This window comes from Rosa rugosa, chromosome 7 (genome assembly GCF_958449725.1).
Source record: "Rosa rugosa chromosome 7, drRosRugo1.1, whole genome shotgun sequence".
NCBI classification, from domain to species: Eukaryota; Viridiplantae; Streptophyta; class Magnoliopsida; order Rosales; family Rosaceae; genus Rosa; species Rosa rugosa.
This window is the reverse complement of record NC_084826.1, coordinates 7688442-7706878: the sequence shown is the minus strand read 5'-3', so window position 1 is coordinate 7706878 and position 18437 is coordinate 7688442. Positions and strand designations below refer to the sequence as shown.

Sequence of the window (18437 nt, the reverse complement as noted above, 5' to 3'; positions counted from 1 at the left end):
CTCAACAATATAATCATGTGTGAAAACATAAGATTAATATAATACATTTAGTTAGTCATGTAAGAATTAATTTTGAATATATATAGTTTAATCATATAATTGTATCAAATATATAAATAAACTGAAAATGTTAAAAGCTAACCAACTTGTTATTTCCTAGTATTATTTGGTGATCCGGACAAGAATACTAATTACTTGAACACATATAACACCTCATTCCCAACCCTGTTAAGTTGGAGTTTGAATTGAATATGATATTGAGTTAAACATTTTGCAGCTGCTTAAGTAATAAATGAACAATTTGTAGCTGCTTAATTAGTGAGTGACAACCTTGGATCGTAATTTATATATTTCAGTGCTGCAGCATTGTCTTATACATTTTGTTTAGTTGATACTTGATAATTAAAGAAATTAGAAACCCTCTTATTTACAGACTTTAGTTTATGTATATCATTGAGCATATTGAGCATATCACTCTGCTATATATACACTAACCAACCCAGTTTAGTATTTAATTACATGATTAATGTGATAATAGAATTTCTTGGATAAAGCCAAAATTTGGGTGGACATAGTACTGGCTTACTGCGCATGCTTAAACTATTTCTCATACTACTATATAATTCAAAGCTTTGTTCGTTCCATGTTTCAATGCACCGCCATTTTATTGTTATAGCTCCTCCATCTTCTTTGCTATAATAATTCGAGGGCGGAGAGAGAAGTGGCTGCAAAAGACCAACAGGGCCGGCTTCCCAAAAGTGACAGACAGCATACAGCTTTGGGGCTCTGAAATACCAAGGTCTGTAATCATACCTCATTTTTTTTAATTAAAACTTCGACCACATGACTTAGGAATAGCTATGCAGCAGTATGAATATATGAAATTCAAGATGAGAAAGAGTAGTAATTAATACGTTATCTGATCTCTGGAAGTGGTCCGTGGTCGTACTTCAAAAGGTTTGTTTTTTGATCTGTGTCCCTTTGCAGAGTCGGATAAACATGTGCCTTCCTGGTACTGAATCTCGAGGAATTATAAATGGTCACGACCCTCTGATTCCGAAGCTAGATGGAGGAGGAGACTATAACAATGAAGAAGAGTACATGACAATGAGGTCAGATAGAAGTGAAGGTGGCCGCAGCAGCAGCACTAGCTTCATACAAAACCTCCGTCAACGGCTACAGCAGCAGCTTCCCACAAATGGGCTTCTCGGACGGCTGCCACTAACCGAGGTACTTTTGACCCAACACCACCCCCTCCCCAACTCTTTCTCCCTCTTTCACACACATGCAACATTGGTGGACGCCTCTTTTCCGATAACTTAAGGTTTTGGGTTAAGAATGTCCTAATATGGTATCAAGTCTCGAAAATTGGAGGTTCTTTTTTCGCAACCTCAAACTTCTTCATTTCTTTCTTAGTTTGCATGGTGTAGGGTGCAGTGAAAGCTTAAGTTTCTGGGGTCTCGAACATCATGTCATGTAACTCATAGGCAATACGATGGGAATGGTCTGTTTTGTTTTGGTTATTGATTTTAAATTTCATTATGACATTAATGACGTGCTAGGAATATTAATGGAGGTAACGAATGATTTTGAGTAAAATACTCTCTTTTGACAAATTTCAGTACTAGAAGTCAGAAGGAATTCAACTGGGGCTTTGCATATTATTCAGCTTGTAATTACTCAGTTTAAGGGAAACGACTAGCTTCTTCATGTCATTTGTTGTGTTTACACAACTTTTAGATTCACTCTCATTTGGGAAAGTAATAACTTACTATGCATATATTTTAAAATGGGTTCTTAGGTATCTTATTGAAAACAATATGTGTTTTTTTCTTTTTTCTTTTCTTGTTACTGTTTGCATTCATCTAAGTCACACTTTAATTGCATGATAACTTTAAGTCATTAAAAAAAAAAATTAGTTTACTCTGTTAAGGACTTTGTTTACTTACATAAATTCAGGTATTGAATGTAGCTAGGCCAGCTCCAATTGCTTGCTTTGCTTCATTAATGAATTCAAAAATCTAGATCAGTTAAGTGATTGAAACACATGTTTCTTAGATTTCCAACTTAGACAACGTACTAAAACTAATCCTTATGGACATTTTCTTTTCCTATATATTCACAATTTCAAACACTTTGACAAAAACAAAAACCAACTCATGGGAGATATGATAAAAAAGTCTGCAGTCTGCACCAAATAGAATCAATTATATGGCAACCCCATATTATTTTGGCGCACGTTGACATTTTTTTTTATTAGCTTCGCTTTTAACTTTGCAAGACAAACCGATGCTCTGAATTTTTTGTTAGATACCTTACCACTTCACCTTTTGCCACTTGCAGTTTATCTAATGAATAAAAAGTCCCAAAGTTGATTGCCAAATAGCAAAAATAATGCATACATTATGTTGGGTCCTTGGGACTTATAGCAATGACTGGAATTATTGTTTTCCACGAGGTAGAACCATAATACAATTTTTTTTTAGCTTATTTATTACATTTCGTTGAGAAAAAAAAATATACAAAAAGGAATGCACGGAAAGATCTTCAGAATAGTTGTTGTGCCACGTGGATGGTATGACTAAAAGGAGCACAGGAATAAGGTGGGCAATGGTAGTTTTAAAATTTCACTAGAATCTTAGAGATATTATAAGTATACAATTAAAAAGATGAATTATGATTGGTGAGCGGACCTTGCCAAGCGGCCGCAACCAAGAGTGTCAAAACCTCTCTTGCAAAAGCACAATGGTAAACAGAAAAAGAAAGAATGATTTAAACTTAGATCAAAGATTCAACTTATAGGTGTACTATTTCAAGAAGAGTAACCATAATACAAAACTCACTTGTCATTTGAGTTTTTTACTCTTTTGATGCCTCTAAATTGGAAGGAATGTCTATTTACTCTAAAGTTTTACAGTCAATTTATTTCTTGAAATTGCATGTTACATGTATCACAATTTTATGGTAATTGCATGTGATTAGAGATAAAATAAAATGCAAGACGTTGAAAAATTCCCCCAACTTCTCTGAGTTTCAGTAATGCAATTCCAGTTTTCTTACTTTCTGTTCATATTGTTGAATCCTTGTAGATAGGAGAAGAGTTACGGTCGCTGATAAAGATTGGAGGTCCAATAGTGATAACATCCCTACTTATATATTCAAGGTCTGTAATTTCAATGCTCTTCTTAGGTCGTCTTGGAAAAGCAGAGTTGGCCGGAGGCTCATTAGCACTTGGGTTTGGAAATATTACAGGCATCTCAATCCTCAGAGGGCTATGTACTGGTATGGACCCAATCTGTTGCCAAGCTTATGGAGCTCAAAGATGGACAGTTCTCAGCCAAACCTTCCAGAAAACCCTTTGTCTCCTTCTATTAGTTTCCATACCCATCTCATTCGCGTGGCTCAATATTGAGCCAATTTTCCTATGGTTAGGTCAAGACCCACAGATTACAAGAGTTGCTAGGGTTTACATGGTTTGCTCAATCCCTGAATTGCTAGCTCAAGCTCACCTCAACCCATTGAGAGTCTTCTTAAGAACTCAAGGCCTTACCGCCCCACTTACTTTAGCTGCATGTTTCTCGGCCCTCATGCACTTACCCATCAACTATTTTTTAGTCTCTTACTTGAATTTGGGGGTGGAAGGTGTTGCTTTGGGACTTGCTTGGAACACTTGGAATTTGAATGTGGGATTGGTGATTTATCTAGCTATCTCAAATAGAGCATTGAAACCTTGGAGTGGGCTCACAATTGTCTCTACGTTTCAAGGATGGAGACCGTTGCTAAGTTTAGCACTACCCAGTTGCGTTTCAGTGTGCTTGGAATGGTGGTGGTATGAAATTATGTTGTTCCTCTGTGGCATTTTGAGTAACCCACAAGCTAGTGTTGCAGCAATGGGTATCCTAATTCAAACAACAGGAATGTTATACATCTTTCCAATTTCGTTAAGTGCCGCCTTGTCAACTAGGGTTGGACATTCCTTGGGGGCGGGGCAACCCAGCCAAGCCCGATGGGCTGCCCTAATCGGTCTTCTTGTCGCGTTTGCTTTTGGGCTCTTCGCATTTGTTTTCATGACTTCTGTGAGGAATGTGTGGGGGACTATGTTCACAAATGAACCACAAATTCTTGAACTGATTTCAACGGCACTTCCAATCTTGGGGCTATGTGAACTTGGCAACACTCCTCAGACAGCTGCATGTGGAGTCTTGACAGGTACTGCACGACCTAAGCTTGGAGCGAGAATTAACTTGTATTCATTTTACCTTATTGGATTGCCAGTTGCTATTATTGCAACTTTTACATATAAAGTTGGGTTTTTGGGGCTGTGGCTTGGGTTACTATCAGCACAGGCTTCTTGTGTGTGTATGATGGTGTACACACTGGTTCACACAGATTGGAAGCACCAAACTAGAAGAGCTGAGGAGCTTACTCTGGCTGTGGTAGAGACTAATATTGAAGAGAAAGATGATGAAGAAAGTGGCCCGCTAACTCCTTCTGATCTCTGAGCTGACATGACCACCCAAATTTCAGAGGATAATTTACATAGTTAACCAAGTACAAATTAGTCTTTTGGTCAAGAAATCGCAATTTTTTTTGTTTACGGCATTGGGAAGAAAAGAAAAAATTCAAATTACTTGGTCATTATTTTATCAATGTACTGTCAATACATCATATATTTTTGCTAGCTTCATGGTTCCCAATAGTTTGTTCCTGCTGGAGAGTTTCAGAAATAACAGATGATTAGCTAGTTATCTCTGAGCGTCTTAAATTAATGCTCACCAAAGTCGGCCTGCAGCCACTCCACTCAAATATTTAAAGTACCGGCCTTTTTCAATTTCATACCTCCAAATTGTTTGGTGTGACAAGAGTGATGCTAAATAAATTATATTTTAAAATACTATCTACAAAGTGTTTTTTTTTTTTTTGTGAATAAATGGTAATTCCATTGATAATAGCGTATGCCAAGAAGGCCATTACATACTCATCCGCTGACACATAACAATGGCCAGACAAGACTTCGTGGAGGAGCCACCGTGGTACATAGGATAGACATTCTATATTAGAACTTATCGCCCACTTATTAAAAGTGAGCCTATAACTATGCCAGACATTTACATAGTTTATAGGCTAAACATAAAGAAAAACCCTATATCTTCTCCTTGCCCTTTAGACTAGGGCTTGGAGGCTTACCTGAATACAGAACACTCAGGACATCTTCAGCTGGAACCTGTTTTGCTTTGGGAGGATTTTTATTCTTGGCTCCCAATGGCCTACCTCTCTTCTTCTTTCCCCCAGGCAGTTCAACTTGGAAAGGTTTAGGCATCATGACTTCTGCAGGCACAAGCATACCACCTGCTGTCTCCACTAATCCCAAAGATTTGGCATTGAATTTAGTAGGGAATTCAGGCATTTTTACCTTCTTGGAGGGAGCAATAAGGCTTGTTTTGCCCTCTAGTAAATCAGACATCAAGAATTGCAGCTTTTTTGGAGATGGGAAGGGCCGATCTCTCTTGGTAGGCTGGTCAGTGTCAACCGGTACCAAGGCCAATGCATTATCTTCATTAGCTTGTGGTTATTCTGCATGACGAAGAACAATAGGTTTACGTACCTTACTTGGCTCAGCACCTCCAAAAAGAGATCTTCCCACCGGTGGAAGAATGAGGGTGGTAAGCCCTTGGAAGTGAAACAATCCATCCTTGAACTGATTTGCCTGAAACCCTAAAAAGGGACCATTGAGCTCTAGTTTCCTTGCCGCCGGTGTAGGAGCCGCCATGACTACTGACGCAGTGATTTCAGTCTTGCAGGCGTCCCCCTTATGATACACACAAAAGCATATGCTGCATTTGCCCACAAGATTCTCAAAAAAGAAGTGGACCTCTTGCTCAACCCCTTTGCCAAACTTTAGGGTTTTTTGCATGAAGAAGGGTTTCGAAATTGCATGAGAAACCCTAACCCTAATTTCACGATTTGCATCAAAAAGCTTATGATCGAGATGAATAAACTTACCCGCAACAGAGGCGACATTGGCAATAGTGTTCCTCTGCTCATATGTTGGCGGCATATTGGTGATGCGAACCCAAAAGAAGGAGATCCTCCATCTCTACAGATTGCAGAGGTGTTACTCCATCATATGGTTGAATAACAACCAAAGCATGATTGAAACTCCACGGTCCACCCATCAATACCTTATTTCTATCTCCTCGAAGATCAAAGGAGAAAAGAAAACGATTCGGGGCTTTCCGCTGAACGCTGAAGCCTTTATTCAGCATCAAAATTCGACGAAAATGCCTACGCAGGTCAGCAGCATTTGTTGGCTTTAGAGTTAGAGGCCTTGCCAGAAGGTATGATTGGGCATTTCGCTGTGCCCCCCCCCCCCCCCCCCCCCCAATTATCCATGGAGGAGATGTCGACAACCTCATTGGTAGCGATAGCCAGGGAGGTAGCAAAGTTTTTGGTGACAGAATCAATACTCGACATGGAGAGATCTTGATGTGGTGATGGAAAAGGTGGAAAACGTCGATGAAGGAGGCCGACGTTTTGCTTAGGGTTTGGTGCGGCAAAGCAAGGCCGCCTAGGGTTTTTTTCTAAAGTCCTTCTTATAACAGTTTAGTTGATAGATTACTATTGTCATCTACAAATTGTCTTGTGCTAGTTTATGTCATATAAATTATAAACCACCTTATTACTTATTAGGAGCTTAAGAGCAAGTTCACCCGTAGTCAAGAAATGTCAAGGTCGAAAAGTTAAGAATTCGACCAGTCAAGTTACTGTTCACTGCCACTGGACATGGGTTTCCATCCATTTTTTTTCTTGACCAGTCAAGACTGTTCATTTTTTCACTGTTCATCAATTTTACTGTTTTGTTACCTCACATATATAATCATACATATTAATTGCCTAGCCGTCAGATCTGCCTTCACTATTCAATCCAACGGTCTGGATCATTTGACCGTTGGGCCCTCAAATTCCAAACCAGCCAATTCTGGTGTGCTAGGCGACAAAAAAGATGCTTCCTCCAGCTGTGACGTCAGCCATGTTCTCTCCCCTTCCAACGTGGCAGCTGGGCCTCTCCTTCGACTGGTTAAGAAATTAGTCAGGGCTTTGCCCTTTTTCTTCCCCTGGGTCATCAAAAGCCAAGTTTTGGCTGGGTAAATTAGGCCCGGTGGAGGAGTGGAAATGGAAATGCCCGGTCACCACATCATGTTTCCCTACTGGTGCCCGGTCAAAACGAGACCGCTGCACTTGCTCTAAGGCTCTATTTGGGATCGGTTTCTAAACACTTCTACTGAAAGCAATTTTAGTAGAAGCACCTAAAAAATTAAGCATTTCTTGTATATAAACTTTTAGTGCTTCTTTTTGGAAGTACACTATGGGTAGTAAATTTGAGACACATAACGAGAAAGAACTTGTTTTCTTATTACCCACTTTTATTTTTATTCATAATCAAAATCATGTGTGGTTAAAATCGAATAACATTTTTTTTTTTTGAACCAAATGGATATTTCATTCAACGAGGCAGAATTACCTCAGATGGGTACAATCAATTTTGAGAACGTCCAGAATGAACTCTGGAGGTTCCATTAACCACATGGAATCATGGCTTGCTGCATAGGCAGCGTTAGCTAAACAGTGAGCTACTCTATTACACAGTCTTGGAGTATATTGTACCTTAATATCCGGCCTCTGATGCATCTGTTGTCAAATATCATCAATAATTCCCTCATCATTTACATAAGTGAACTGTGCATTCTCAATGCTAGATACAGCTTCCAAGCAGTCTGTTTCGATGATGATATTACTAACTTGCAGTGTTGACACCATTTTCAAGCCCTCCCTTATAGCAAATAGTTCCACCTGTCTTGCAGAGGCAACAGCTGGTATAGGAGTTACAAAAGCAGCCCGAAACTTTCCTGTGTCATCTCGGAGGACTCCACCCACCCCTCCGTGATCAATAGTAGGAAGGAAGCTACCATCAACATTGAGCTTCCAGATTCCTGCAGCTGCCGGGTGCCAAGATTGCTTCTGCTTTGGATGGGCAGAGTGATCGACTTGGTTTGCCTTGCCAAATTCCTCTAGCCAAGCTAATGAGCTTAAGACCAAATTATCAGGAGATTGCTTTGTATTATTCCATAGCATATTATTCCTGTTTTTCCATAAGGCCCACAGAACCATCAGGAGGTTAGCAAACACCTCCTTCTTTAAGTGTAGAGCATGGTCAAGTAACCATTCCTTCAACTCAATATGGGGCAGTAAACTTCTACCCAAATTAAAAGGGGGTGCACTTAGTATCTCAGCTGCAGTAGGACATTTGCATAAGACATGGGAAATGTCTTCATAATTGTGAGAACATAGAAGACAATGGAGATCACCCATGTAGCCTCTAGTAGTTAGCTGAGCTCTAGTAGGCAATAGATTTGAGCAAGCACGCCATATACAAATTTGAACTTTTCCTGGCACCCTTGCCTTCCAAACTCGCCGCCATAATTCTTTAAACGGGTCTCCCTGAGAGGTAGAGGCCAGAACATGTTCTAGCACTTTTGTCCTAGCAATCCAGTAAGCAGTTTTAACTGAATAAAAGCCTTTTTTTTCAGGACTCCAACAAGGCTTATCACACAATAGTCTTCTACCGAGAGGGATACACAGTACCTTATGAGCAAAATCAGGTGGGAAGATTGCATGAATTGCTGCTGGGATCCACTGTCTTGTGTTGGAATCTATTAAATCCGAGACCCATTCAAACACACAGTTAGGAGGTTTTTGGATTAAATTCTGGTGGCAGTTTGGGATCCATTTGTCTTGCCAAATGTTAACCTGCGTCCCACTTCCAATACTCCATTGAACTCCAGCTTTGAGAACTGGCCTTCCACTTAAGATGCTTCTCCAAGAGAATGATGGAGAGTCACCTAACTTAGCTTCCCAAAAGGAGCAGTTCGGATAATACTTAGCCTTGTAAAGTCTTGCTATCAGAGATTGAGGATTGGAAAAAAGTCTCCATCCTTGCTTTCCAAGCATGGCCAGATTATATGCAAAAATGTTCTTAAACCCCATTCCACCTTCAAGTTTTGTGAGGCACAACTTTTCCCAACTTCTCCAATGTATCTTCTTTTTACTATCTGTGTCACCCCAGAAAAATGATGCACATAGTTGATGGATATCATCACAAAGAGCTTTTGGCAATAGATAACAATTCATTGCATACAAAGGCATAGTTTGGGCCACTGCTTTGATAAGGATTTCTTTACCAGCTGCACTTAGAATCTTTGCTTTCCAGCTAACCAACTTCTTGGTCAACTTTTCTTTGATGTAAGCGAAAATTGCAGATTTTGATCGTCCAACTCTCATAGGTAGTCCCAGATATTTGTCATGTTCTTTGACACATTGGACACCCAGAATTAAAGCCAACTCTTGTTGTCGGTCCTCCCTGACATTATTACTGAAGACAACACTACTCTTTTGAAAATTTACTTTCTGTCCCGATGCTTGCTCATAAGTATCCAGAATTAATTTGTATTGTAAACACTCTTCATCTGTAGCAGAGCCAAATAGTATGCTGTCATCTGCAAAGAAAAGATGGTGCAAAGTAGGGGCCTGGGGGCACATAGTAAGGCCCTGGATGGTGTGTTGTTGCACAGCATGGGAGATTAAAGCTGATAATCCTTCACTGCATAGTATAAATAGGTAAGGTGACAAAGGATCACCTTGTCTGATGCCCCTGGTGGGAGTGATTAGAGAGGAAGGTTCACCCTGGATGAGGATAGAGTAGGCTACAGAGGTTACACATTGCATGATAATCTGAACCCATTGAGGTGCAAAGCCGAGTTTTGTCAGAATAGCATACATAAAGGCCCAGTCAAGTCTGTCATAGGCTTTAGAAATGTCAAGCTTCAAAGAGAAAAAACCGTTCTCTTGATGTCTTAGCTTGTGCATGAAGTGAGCAGCCTCATTCGCTACTAAAGTGTTGTCAGAGATTAATCTTCCCGGAACATATGCACTTTGCAATGGGGAGATAATATCAGGAAGCCATATTTTCAGTCTGTTTGCCACCACCTTTGAGCTTATTCTGCAAATAACATTGGAAAGAGCAATAGGACGAAAGTGCACCGCTTCTTTAGGCTCCTTGATTTTAGGAATCAAGCACAGATAAGTATAGTTGGCTTCCGGCCATATTTCCCCATGATCAAGTAAGTTTTTCACTGCCAAACATATATCCTGATTAACAATATCCCAATATTTTTGATAGAAAAATGGAGACATACCATCAGGGCCTGGGCTTTTGGATGGATGCATTTGGAACAAAGCTTCTTTGATCTCCTTATCAGTATATGGGGCCAGCAGTGCATCATTCATCTGACTTGTTACTCTGCATGGTGTTACATCAATTACTGCCTGCATGGCCTCCGTGTTGACACCCTCTGTTGAGAAGATAGTTTGGAAGTACTGGTTGAGAAGCCTTTGGATTTCCTGGGGTTCTGTACGCCATACATTGTTCTCATCAAGGAGTCCCTTTATTGTATTCCTGCTTTTACGGTTGCTTGCTTTCCTATGAAAATAGGCAGTATTCCTATCCCCTTCTTTTAGCCACAATGCTCTAGAGCGCTGCTTCCAGTACTTCTCCTGCAGGGAGAGTAAATGGCTATATCGAACATGTAGTTGTCGCTGTTCTTCAAACAATTGGACCGAGTGAGGTTGTCGCATCAGGTCGTTGAGTTTCTCTTGTAGGACTCTCATCTCAGTTTGTTGTTTGTTGAAATCGGTACGGTGCCAGTCTCTGAGTTTGAGCCCTAATGCTTTTGTTTTGGTTCCAATCTGCTGTAGGGCATTTCCTGTACTAGGGATTGCCCACTCTTTCTTTATTATTTGCAAACAGTCCTCACTCCCAAACCAGTTTTCCTCAAAACGAAAGGGCCTGTTCAATCTTCTTCGGATCGGCGGTGCATTATATGCCTCAATGAGTAGAGGACAATGATCGGATTCAGAGGGACTTAGAGTAATCACTCTGCTATGCGGGAATCTGTTCCTCCATTCAACAGTTTGGAAGCCCCGATCTAAGCGTTCTTTTGTTAATCTGTTTGACCACGTGAAGCGACTGCCCATAAAGCCCATGTCGCTAAAACCACATTGAGTAATGGTTCTTCTAAACTTTGTCATTGCTGCAAGAGCCCTAGGAGGGCCTCCTGACTTGTCTTTACGCACCAAAACCTCATTGAAATCCCCCGCCATCAGCCATGGCAAGAGACAGGTTTGTGCAGCTAGGGTTTCAATCAGCTGCCAAGTTCGATCTCTGCCCCCACGAGCAGCTACCCCATAAATACCGGTAAAGCGCCATATATCCGTTCCAACCTTACCAATTTCAGCATCAATGTGGTTGGGAGAATGGCTTCGCACATGAACATGAGTCTCATCTGTCCACAGAATAGCTAGGCCTTGCGAGTCATCTTCATGCGGGACACAGAAGCTATCTTTGAATCCGATCTTACGCGTGATTGTCTCAATGGTATGCTTCTTGGCTAGGGTTTCACAAAGAAAGATTAGGGTGGGTTTCTTGGCCATTACTATATCCAGCAACGCACGTTGGGTTTCTGCATTCACTATGCCTCTACAGTTCCATACGATTATATTGCCTTGTAGCATTTTCCGATTCGGTACCGGCACACCGTGACGGTTTTGGTGGCAGCACACAGGGAGTCGGCGTCGCCTTAGGTTTTTTTCCAATGATAACTCTAAAATCGAATAACATTGTTTGTGTAATATATATATATATAATTTTTTTTTGAAATAATATATATAATATTTTATGATGAATGTAGTTTACTTATTATCCACTTTTATTTTTTTTCATAATCAAAATCATGTGTGGTTAAAATCGAATAATGTTTCTTATATATATGTATATATTTTGTGATGATGTTTTCGATCAACAATTCAACCTAACAATATCAAAAGGTTCGGTTTGAAAGCCGAGGCTGTTCTTTTTTTTCTTTTTCAAAACTGGTAACAAATATTGAGATGTACGAGAAGTTGAAATGTATTTTGGCCAGAAGAAAAAAGAAGAAGAAGAAGTTGAATCTGATCATAAAATTTGTTTGGTAGACAAGTACAAGAATGTTAAAAAAAAAAAACAAAAAAAGCAGAAGTACAAGAACTCTACTTTTTTGGTAAAGAAGTACAAGAAGTTGAAGTCGAGAAAATGAGATGGAATTCCGAGAAGATGCAATGTCCCAACTCCCAAGTGGCAAGTCCTAACTCCTAGATGTACGTGAATGGTATTTATCAACGATCCCTTCCAAGTTCCAACTGGGGTAGACGCTCAACTGTTCATTATGCAAAAACTAACATGATCTGATCTATTAATTTATTTCTCAGGTGTCCTTAAGGAATTATTTAAATAAGAAATCATCCATCCATTTTCATTATTGTTACGAAATTTAAATTTTGATTGTGTTCTCATGTTTGCTTGATAACAAATCCATTTCACTATTATTATGAAATTTATATTTTGATTGTGTTCTCATGTTTGCTTGATAACAAATCCATTTCATTATTGTTACGAAATTTAAATTTTGATTGTGTTCTCATGTTTTTTTTTTTTTTTTTTTTAAGAGCAACGGAATTAGGTTTCATTTATAATATTAATGACCTCACTCGGTCAAGCTAGAAGGATTCGAAAATCCCTCATAATACATCTCAATGCACAAGACAGTCTGCAAAGCGCAAAGCAAAAATAGAAAAAACAAGAAAACAACCTGAAAAAGAAAAAGCCAAACTAAAAACCCCTACACCAAACCAACCCTAAATCAAAGCAACCAATATGACGAGCGTTGACCCCTAAGACCCTCATGGTGTACATCGCTACTCATCAACCAGCAACTGCAACGATCAAGGGCAAGGAACATGGAGCAAGGGCCGAGTAGACGCTCGCTTATTCAAAGCAATAAAAAAGAAACCCTCCCTAACCCTCCTGGGGTAAGGGAACCTCCTCCAACTCCTTAGCAATAGGAGCCACACTCACCTGCTTGGGTTTGTTCCGTTGACCACGAGGACGACCTTTTTTCTTTGGAGCCTTCCCAGCAGTAGTAACAGGAATCTCCACCAAACCCTCCTAAAAAAAACAGAGTCGTTTCCCATCTTGGATCAGCTCAATGTCGCAAGTCTTGCGCACACTCAATGCAGTAGTTGGACTCCAGCCCTCAGTAATGGGCCCAAAAGCCGTCACAAAACCTGGCCCAACTTCCTTCAACCCAGTCAAACCCAACCCAACGGTCAACCCTAAATTCAATTTAGGGTTTCCCGCTGAAAGAGTCGGGGCAGCCTCCAAGCCGGCCTGCCTCACCGCCAGCTCCACTTCCGGCAACACCAAGCCATTCTGCTCAGACCCATGCTGCACCTGCACCTTCCCAGTCAGCTCCGTCCCCACCGCAATCGCTAATAGGCTCTCCACTGGTTCCAGACCCGCCTGCGCCACGGCCACTAAGCCCTTATCGCAAACCCCCCTCCATGGCCAAAAAAACAGCACTCCAGACAGATGTCATGACACTTTTCATATCAGAATTCTAAAAGAACCGAAACCTCCAGCGAAAAGCTATATAGCCGTCGGGCCCAAATTCTCCGGCGTACATCATGGATCACTCGGACCCTCTGGATCGGATCCTTGCGCTACACCGCCGTCATATCCGCCCGAACAAAAACCCCCAAATCATTTCCGAGGAGGTTTAGAGCTCACTTATTCCTCATGGCCATTCGCAGCCCCTTCACCGCTACCCAAACCTCCAGATGCTGGAAAGACACCGCCTCCAACGAACTGATACCGTCGTAATCCGCCAGCACCGATACCGTCGTAATCCGCCAGCACCAACATCAAGCTGTTGTAAAACCATGGTCCGCCATTAAGGACATGGTTCTTCACCTCATCATCCTTGAACTGGAAGACAAAGACTCCATCTCCCTCCTCCCAGATCAAGATCCGCTCCTTAAGCCCCCATATCCCAGAGACTGCCGCCGCGAGTGACAGGATCACAATGGGTTTCTTCGGAGAGAGAAAGCGGCCACACAGGTAAAAGAAAGGGTCCTGGATTGCTTCGCAACCCCCAAGCAGGCTTACGGCCTCTGCCGCTCCTTCCAGTAACGACATCCTAGATGACGCCGCCGTCATCACACAAAAACTCGGTCAAATTCTCAGCCAGAGAGAAACCCTAGCAGAGAGAGAAAAAGCCGACTCCTCTCACAATTTGCTTAATTATTGATTGGTTGTGTTCTCATGTTTGCTTGATAACAACTAGTTAATAACATAAATTTTTTATTTGACTATTCATTTTTTGATGGATGGATCTTAAATTGTGAATTTCAAAATTGAGAGTTTAGCTTCCTAATTTTTGTTTTCATAACAATTGGAGATCGATATCGACTGGGTATTTGTTGCAGAAAAATGTCTTATCAGCAGACTAAATACTCGTTAGCAATGCATACATGAAAGACCAAAATTCAAGTCATGAAGGAATAAAATATTGATCTTTCATTTCATTTTGTGAGGTTAAGTAAAGAGAAGTGAATTTGTGTTAAATGATGATTTAGACAAATGTCAGAGAAGTTTCAATGATATAAGGTGGATTAATTTCTTGAGTTGGTATTTATTTTTGGGCAAGGAGACTACTAATATCTTTATTTTCTCAATTTCATTGGATCTGAGCCACGGAAAAATTTCTTACTACTACACTAAATGTTTATTGATAACGAGGAACAAAAAAAAAAATCAAATGTTAAGTCATAAATGAATGAAACTAATGTAATTTTTTTTTTTGGTTATATGATGGTTAAATTTTAATAGTGTAAGGTGGATTTCTCGATTTATATATCAATTTTGCGCAAAGGCCATGATGATGAAATCTTTTTAGTTTTATTGGATGTCCATAGAAGATGCAAGCCAAGCAAAATTACCCAAGATAAAAAATGATCAAAGTTCTTGGTTATTGCATTTGTCAATTTTTGTTACCATTATAGGTCCAAGTGACACCTATCGATTCTTCATGAAACTGTTGGGATGTTTCCTCCGGTACTCGTGCACATTAATAAATCTATCTGGGGACCATGAATTGAGTTGGTTTTCTTGCCCCCACATGCTAGCGCGGACCATAGAATTGGTTCTTCATTCTTGGCAAGCAAATTGGTTGTATCGAGTGGGCCCTATAAATTAGTCATACCTATACCAATTGCTGTATTGATCTTTTTACACAAAATTGGCAATTGACAGTCATATCACCGATCCGCGATCCTGATCACCTGGTCAGCAACTGACCAGGTGATCAGGACTGGTCATATCACTCCATGAGTGCATTTGCTCTTAGCAATCGACCTTCACCAGTGACCACCTTGAGATCGATGTTAGTGGTGTTTGGTGTTTGGTGTTTGGAGTACGTCTTGAAACAAAGGATGAACAACCCAGAGATCGAACATAGTAAATAAACTTGATAAATTAGAAACTAATTAAAATGCAGGAGATGAATAGTGAAACTAATTAAACGTTAGAAAAAGAAGAAAAAATATCAATTGGTCAAATTTGGCGACGTAAGTTATAGATTTATAGCTTTAATTATACTAGCGAAATTACGAACAATTTTCCTTTAATCATTTAGCAAAAAAAAAAAAACAATTTTCCTTTCATATTCCATTTATGGACGTACGCGTCTTGCTTCTTTAGTTCTTTTATTGCCCTTTTTCCATTTATTCCCGTTCGCCCCATCCAATAAGTTTTCCTAAAGCTTCTACAGTTCTACTAGCAAAAAAAAAAAAAAACAATTTTCCTTTCATATTCCATTTATGGACGTACGCGTCTTGCTTCTTTAGTTCTTTTATTGCCCTTTTTCCATTTATGGGAGTTCGCCCCATCCAATAAGTTTTCCTAAAGCTTCTACAGTTCTACTAGATGACAAAGTTGAACGCGCCAAGTGTAAAAGTACGAATATAATCCTGTGCCGTTGACCACTAGCTTGACCAATACCAGGAGACCACTGTTGACTTATATATGAAAACTTGTTAATCAAAGTATATAAATGAGCTACTCGAGCATTGGGACTGAGATGCTCAGCCTTGTGTGAAGGAACTTCAGCCTGCTCAGGCTACGATTCTTCCCGTGACTTGCTCTGATCGACCACATCTATTCTGAGGTCAATTTCTTCTTCGATCATTTTCCAATTTTCCCTTCGCCATTGTTGCCCTTCCTTGTTCTTCAGAGAGTGAATAAGAGAAAACCCTTTAGAAAGGTGTGAAAGATTTGAGAAGGCGAAAGTGGGTCTGGACTTTGTGTGGTAAGTATTGGGGTAAAGTAAAGTTGGTTCCGATTGGAATTTCGGTTTGCTAGTTTGAGAGAGAATAGTTTCCGGTATCATTTCGATCAGCTTTTATCTATAATCACTGGAGAGGGATTCATTCATGGCTTCGTTGTCCAAGGATGATGAAGACCTATTTTCCTTCGCAAGCCAATTATCTCCACTTGATTTGAGGTAACAATTTAAGGTTTTGTGTTGAACGGGATTAATTAGTTTTCAAGTTTTCTTTTTTCTTCTTCTTACCAAGACCATTAACCTAATGTATGTACTCCTGAATTGCTTTTACAATGTTTCTCAGTGGAAGTGAGTATGTTCCATCGGGGTGGCAAGATGAATTGCTTTTAACAGATGATACTTTCCTTGGAGATGGATTTGGTGTTGGGATTGATGGAGAAGAGGGTATGTCCAACAATATTAATACCACTTCTTGCAATACTGAAGATAGAAGTGGTATTGCTAGTTCTTCTTCAAAACCATCGAAAGCCAAAATGATGTCCCAAGAAACCATATCCGAATACTTTTACATGCCGATAACTCGAGCAGCTGAAGAAATGAATGTCTCTGTAACAACTCTTAAGAAAAGGTGTCGAGAGTTGGGTATTCATCGTTGGCCTTGCCGAAAGTTGAACAGCGTAAAGAACCTAGAAGAAAGCATTCAGGTACATATATACCTAAGTATAGCAATTGAGGGAGCCGAGTCTTGCATTCAGATACTCTTTTTTTATTTATTTATTTATTGTATTTTAAAGAATTTTTTGTGAGACCTATTTTTCGATCATATCTCAATAATTTCATAAGCCAATTGATATGCGTGAGTATATCACTTTTCCACCCCAATTGAACATTATCAAGACATTTAAAATTATGATTTAGCCTTATGAATATGGACGATTTAGGTTGGACAAATTTGGTTAATTTATTTATTTATTTCTAATTCACTACCTTAAGGATTTCAAACTTGGTTGCAAATTTTCAAAAGTGATATATGACTTAACACTTAAGAGTCGAACGGTAGGATTATTGATACTAGTTTGCCCACTATGTGTGTGGAGAGAAGTTAAAGGTAGTGGAAAAACTTCTCGTACAACTATCACATTTTTTGCTTTTTATTATTATTATTATTATTTTTTTATATTTTACAATTTACTATATTATCCCTATTGATTAATTACATTTCATAGTTTTTTAATATATAAAGGTTAAATTGGTAAAAAAATTTAGTTTTGGAGAGCAAGCTTTTTTTTTTCTTTTCTTTAAAAGAGGATTAAAGGATTTCACTCCTACCCCCATGGTGACTCGAACCCATGACCTCGATCTTAGGTTTTGGAGAGCAAGCTCTCTTCTCTTAATAATAGTATAGATATTATCGAAAAGTAAGTCCAACAAGCAATCTCTTAAAGTACAAAAAGGAAAAAAAAAGTTTTCTTAGTGAAATGACCCTATAGTCCTTTACGTATGTTGGTTACAAAAACTGAAAATTAATGTGTAGATATCATACATGCAGGAGTTTGGGAAGAATGAAGGAGAGCTGGAGTTTTTGGAGAAAGAGAGGAAAATGATTGAGCAAGTTCCCGATTTGCAACTCGAGGAAAAGACGAAGCGGCTCAGGCATGCTTATTTTAAGGCCAAAAGTTGTGGAAATTATTCTATGCACCGACGGTGCAAATGACCCAACACTTATAAGATGATCTCAACCCTTGATATTTATAATTAATATTTTTATTAACAACTTAAAAGTGTATTTAATATAATCACTAGTAGAATTTATCCAATGAGTGACAAACCACTTTTGTCACCTATTCTGAAAATTTCGTCACCCATAAGAATGGGTGACAAAAAAAAGTTCGTCACCAGTTTCGTCACCTATAGTGCGTGACTGATTCCTTTAGGTGCCGAAATGCTAAGTTCGTCACTAAAATGGGTGTGGGTGACGAAATAAATTTGTCACCCAATCTTTGATATTTCGTCACCCATTCTTTTCAAAATCTTATCCTTTTTTTTTATTTTTGCATCCATTTTTTTTTTACCGCCAAATTTTACTTTATTGGTGACGAAAATAGTTCGTCACTATTTTTGAATCAGTTTTAGATTTTGGTGCCAAAATTTTTTTACCCGCCAAAT

At 39.4% G+C, this 18437-nt stretch overlaps 2 protein-coding genes across 2 annotated transcripts; both read left to right on the top strand.

The window, feature by feature from the left end:
• The first annotated feature begins 573 nt into the window (after window positions 1-573).
• LOC133723627 (protein DETOXIFICATION 53) lies at window positions 574-4805 on the top strand. Its single transcript, XM_062150518.1, has 3 exons — window positions 574-799; window positions 988-1230; window positions 3090-4805. The coding sequence occupies exons 2-3, from the start codon at window positions 1000-1002 to the stop codon at window positions 4500-4502; spliced, it is 1644 nt and encodes a 547-aa protein (XP_062006502.1). The 5' UTR covers window positions 574-799; window positions 988-999; the 3' UTR covers window positions 4503-4805.
• An 11286-nt stretch (window positions 4806-16091) lies between these two features.
• Window positions 16092-18275, top strand: LOC133722754 (protein RKD2-like). Its single transcript, XM_062149622.1, has 4 exons — window positions 16092-16490; window positions 16615-16975; window positions 17821-17924; window positions 18206-18275. Exons 1-4 carry the CDS (start codon window positions 16420-16422, stop codon window positions 18273-18275), a joined length of 606 nt encoding a protein of 201 aa, XP_062005606.1. The 5' UTR covers window positions 16092-16419.
• The last annotated feature ends 162 nt before the right edge of the window (window positions 18276-18437 follow it).

Excerpts from the sequence above, each read along its gene's own strand:
- LOC133723627 (XM_062150518.1), top strand. The coding sequence starts at position 1,000 with ATGTGCCTTCCTGGTACTGAATCTCGAGGAATTATAAATGGTCACGAC. Across the intron at positions 1,231-3,089 it reads GACGGCTGCCACTAACCGAG|ATAGGAGAAGAGTTACGGTC; the intron begins GTACTTTTGACC and ends GAATCCTTGTAG.
- LOC133722754 (XM_062149622.1), top strand. The coding sequence starts at position 16,420 with ATGGCTTCGTTGTCCAAGGATGATGAAGACCTATTTTCCTTCGCAAGC. Across the intron at positions 16,491-16,614 it reads TTATCTCCACTTGATTTGAG|TGGAAGTGAGTATGTTCCAT; the intron begins GTAACAATTTAA and ends AATGTTTCTCAG. Across the intron at positions 16,976-17,820 it reads ACCTAGAAGAAAGCATTCAG|GAGTTTGGGAAGAATGAAGG; the intron begins GTACATATATAC and ends TCATACATGCAG.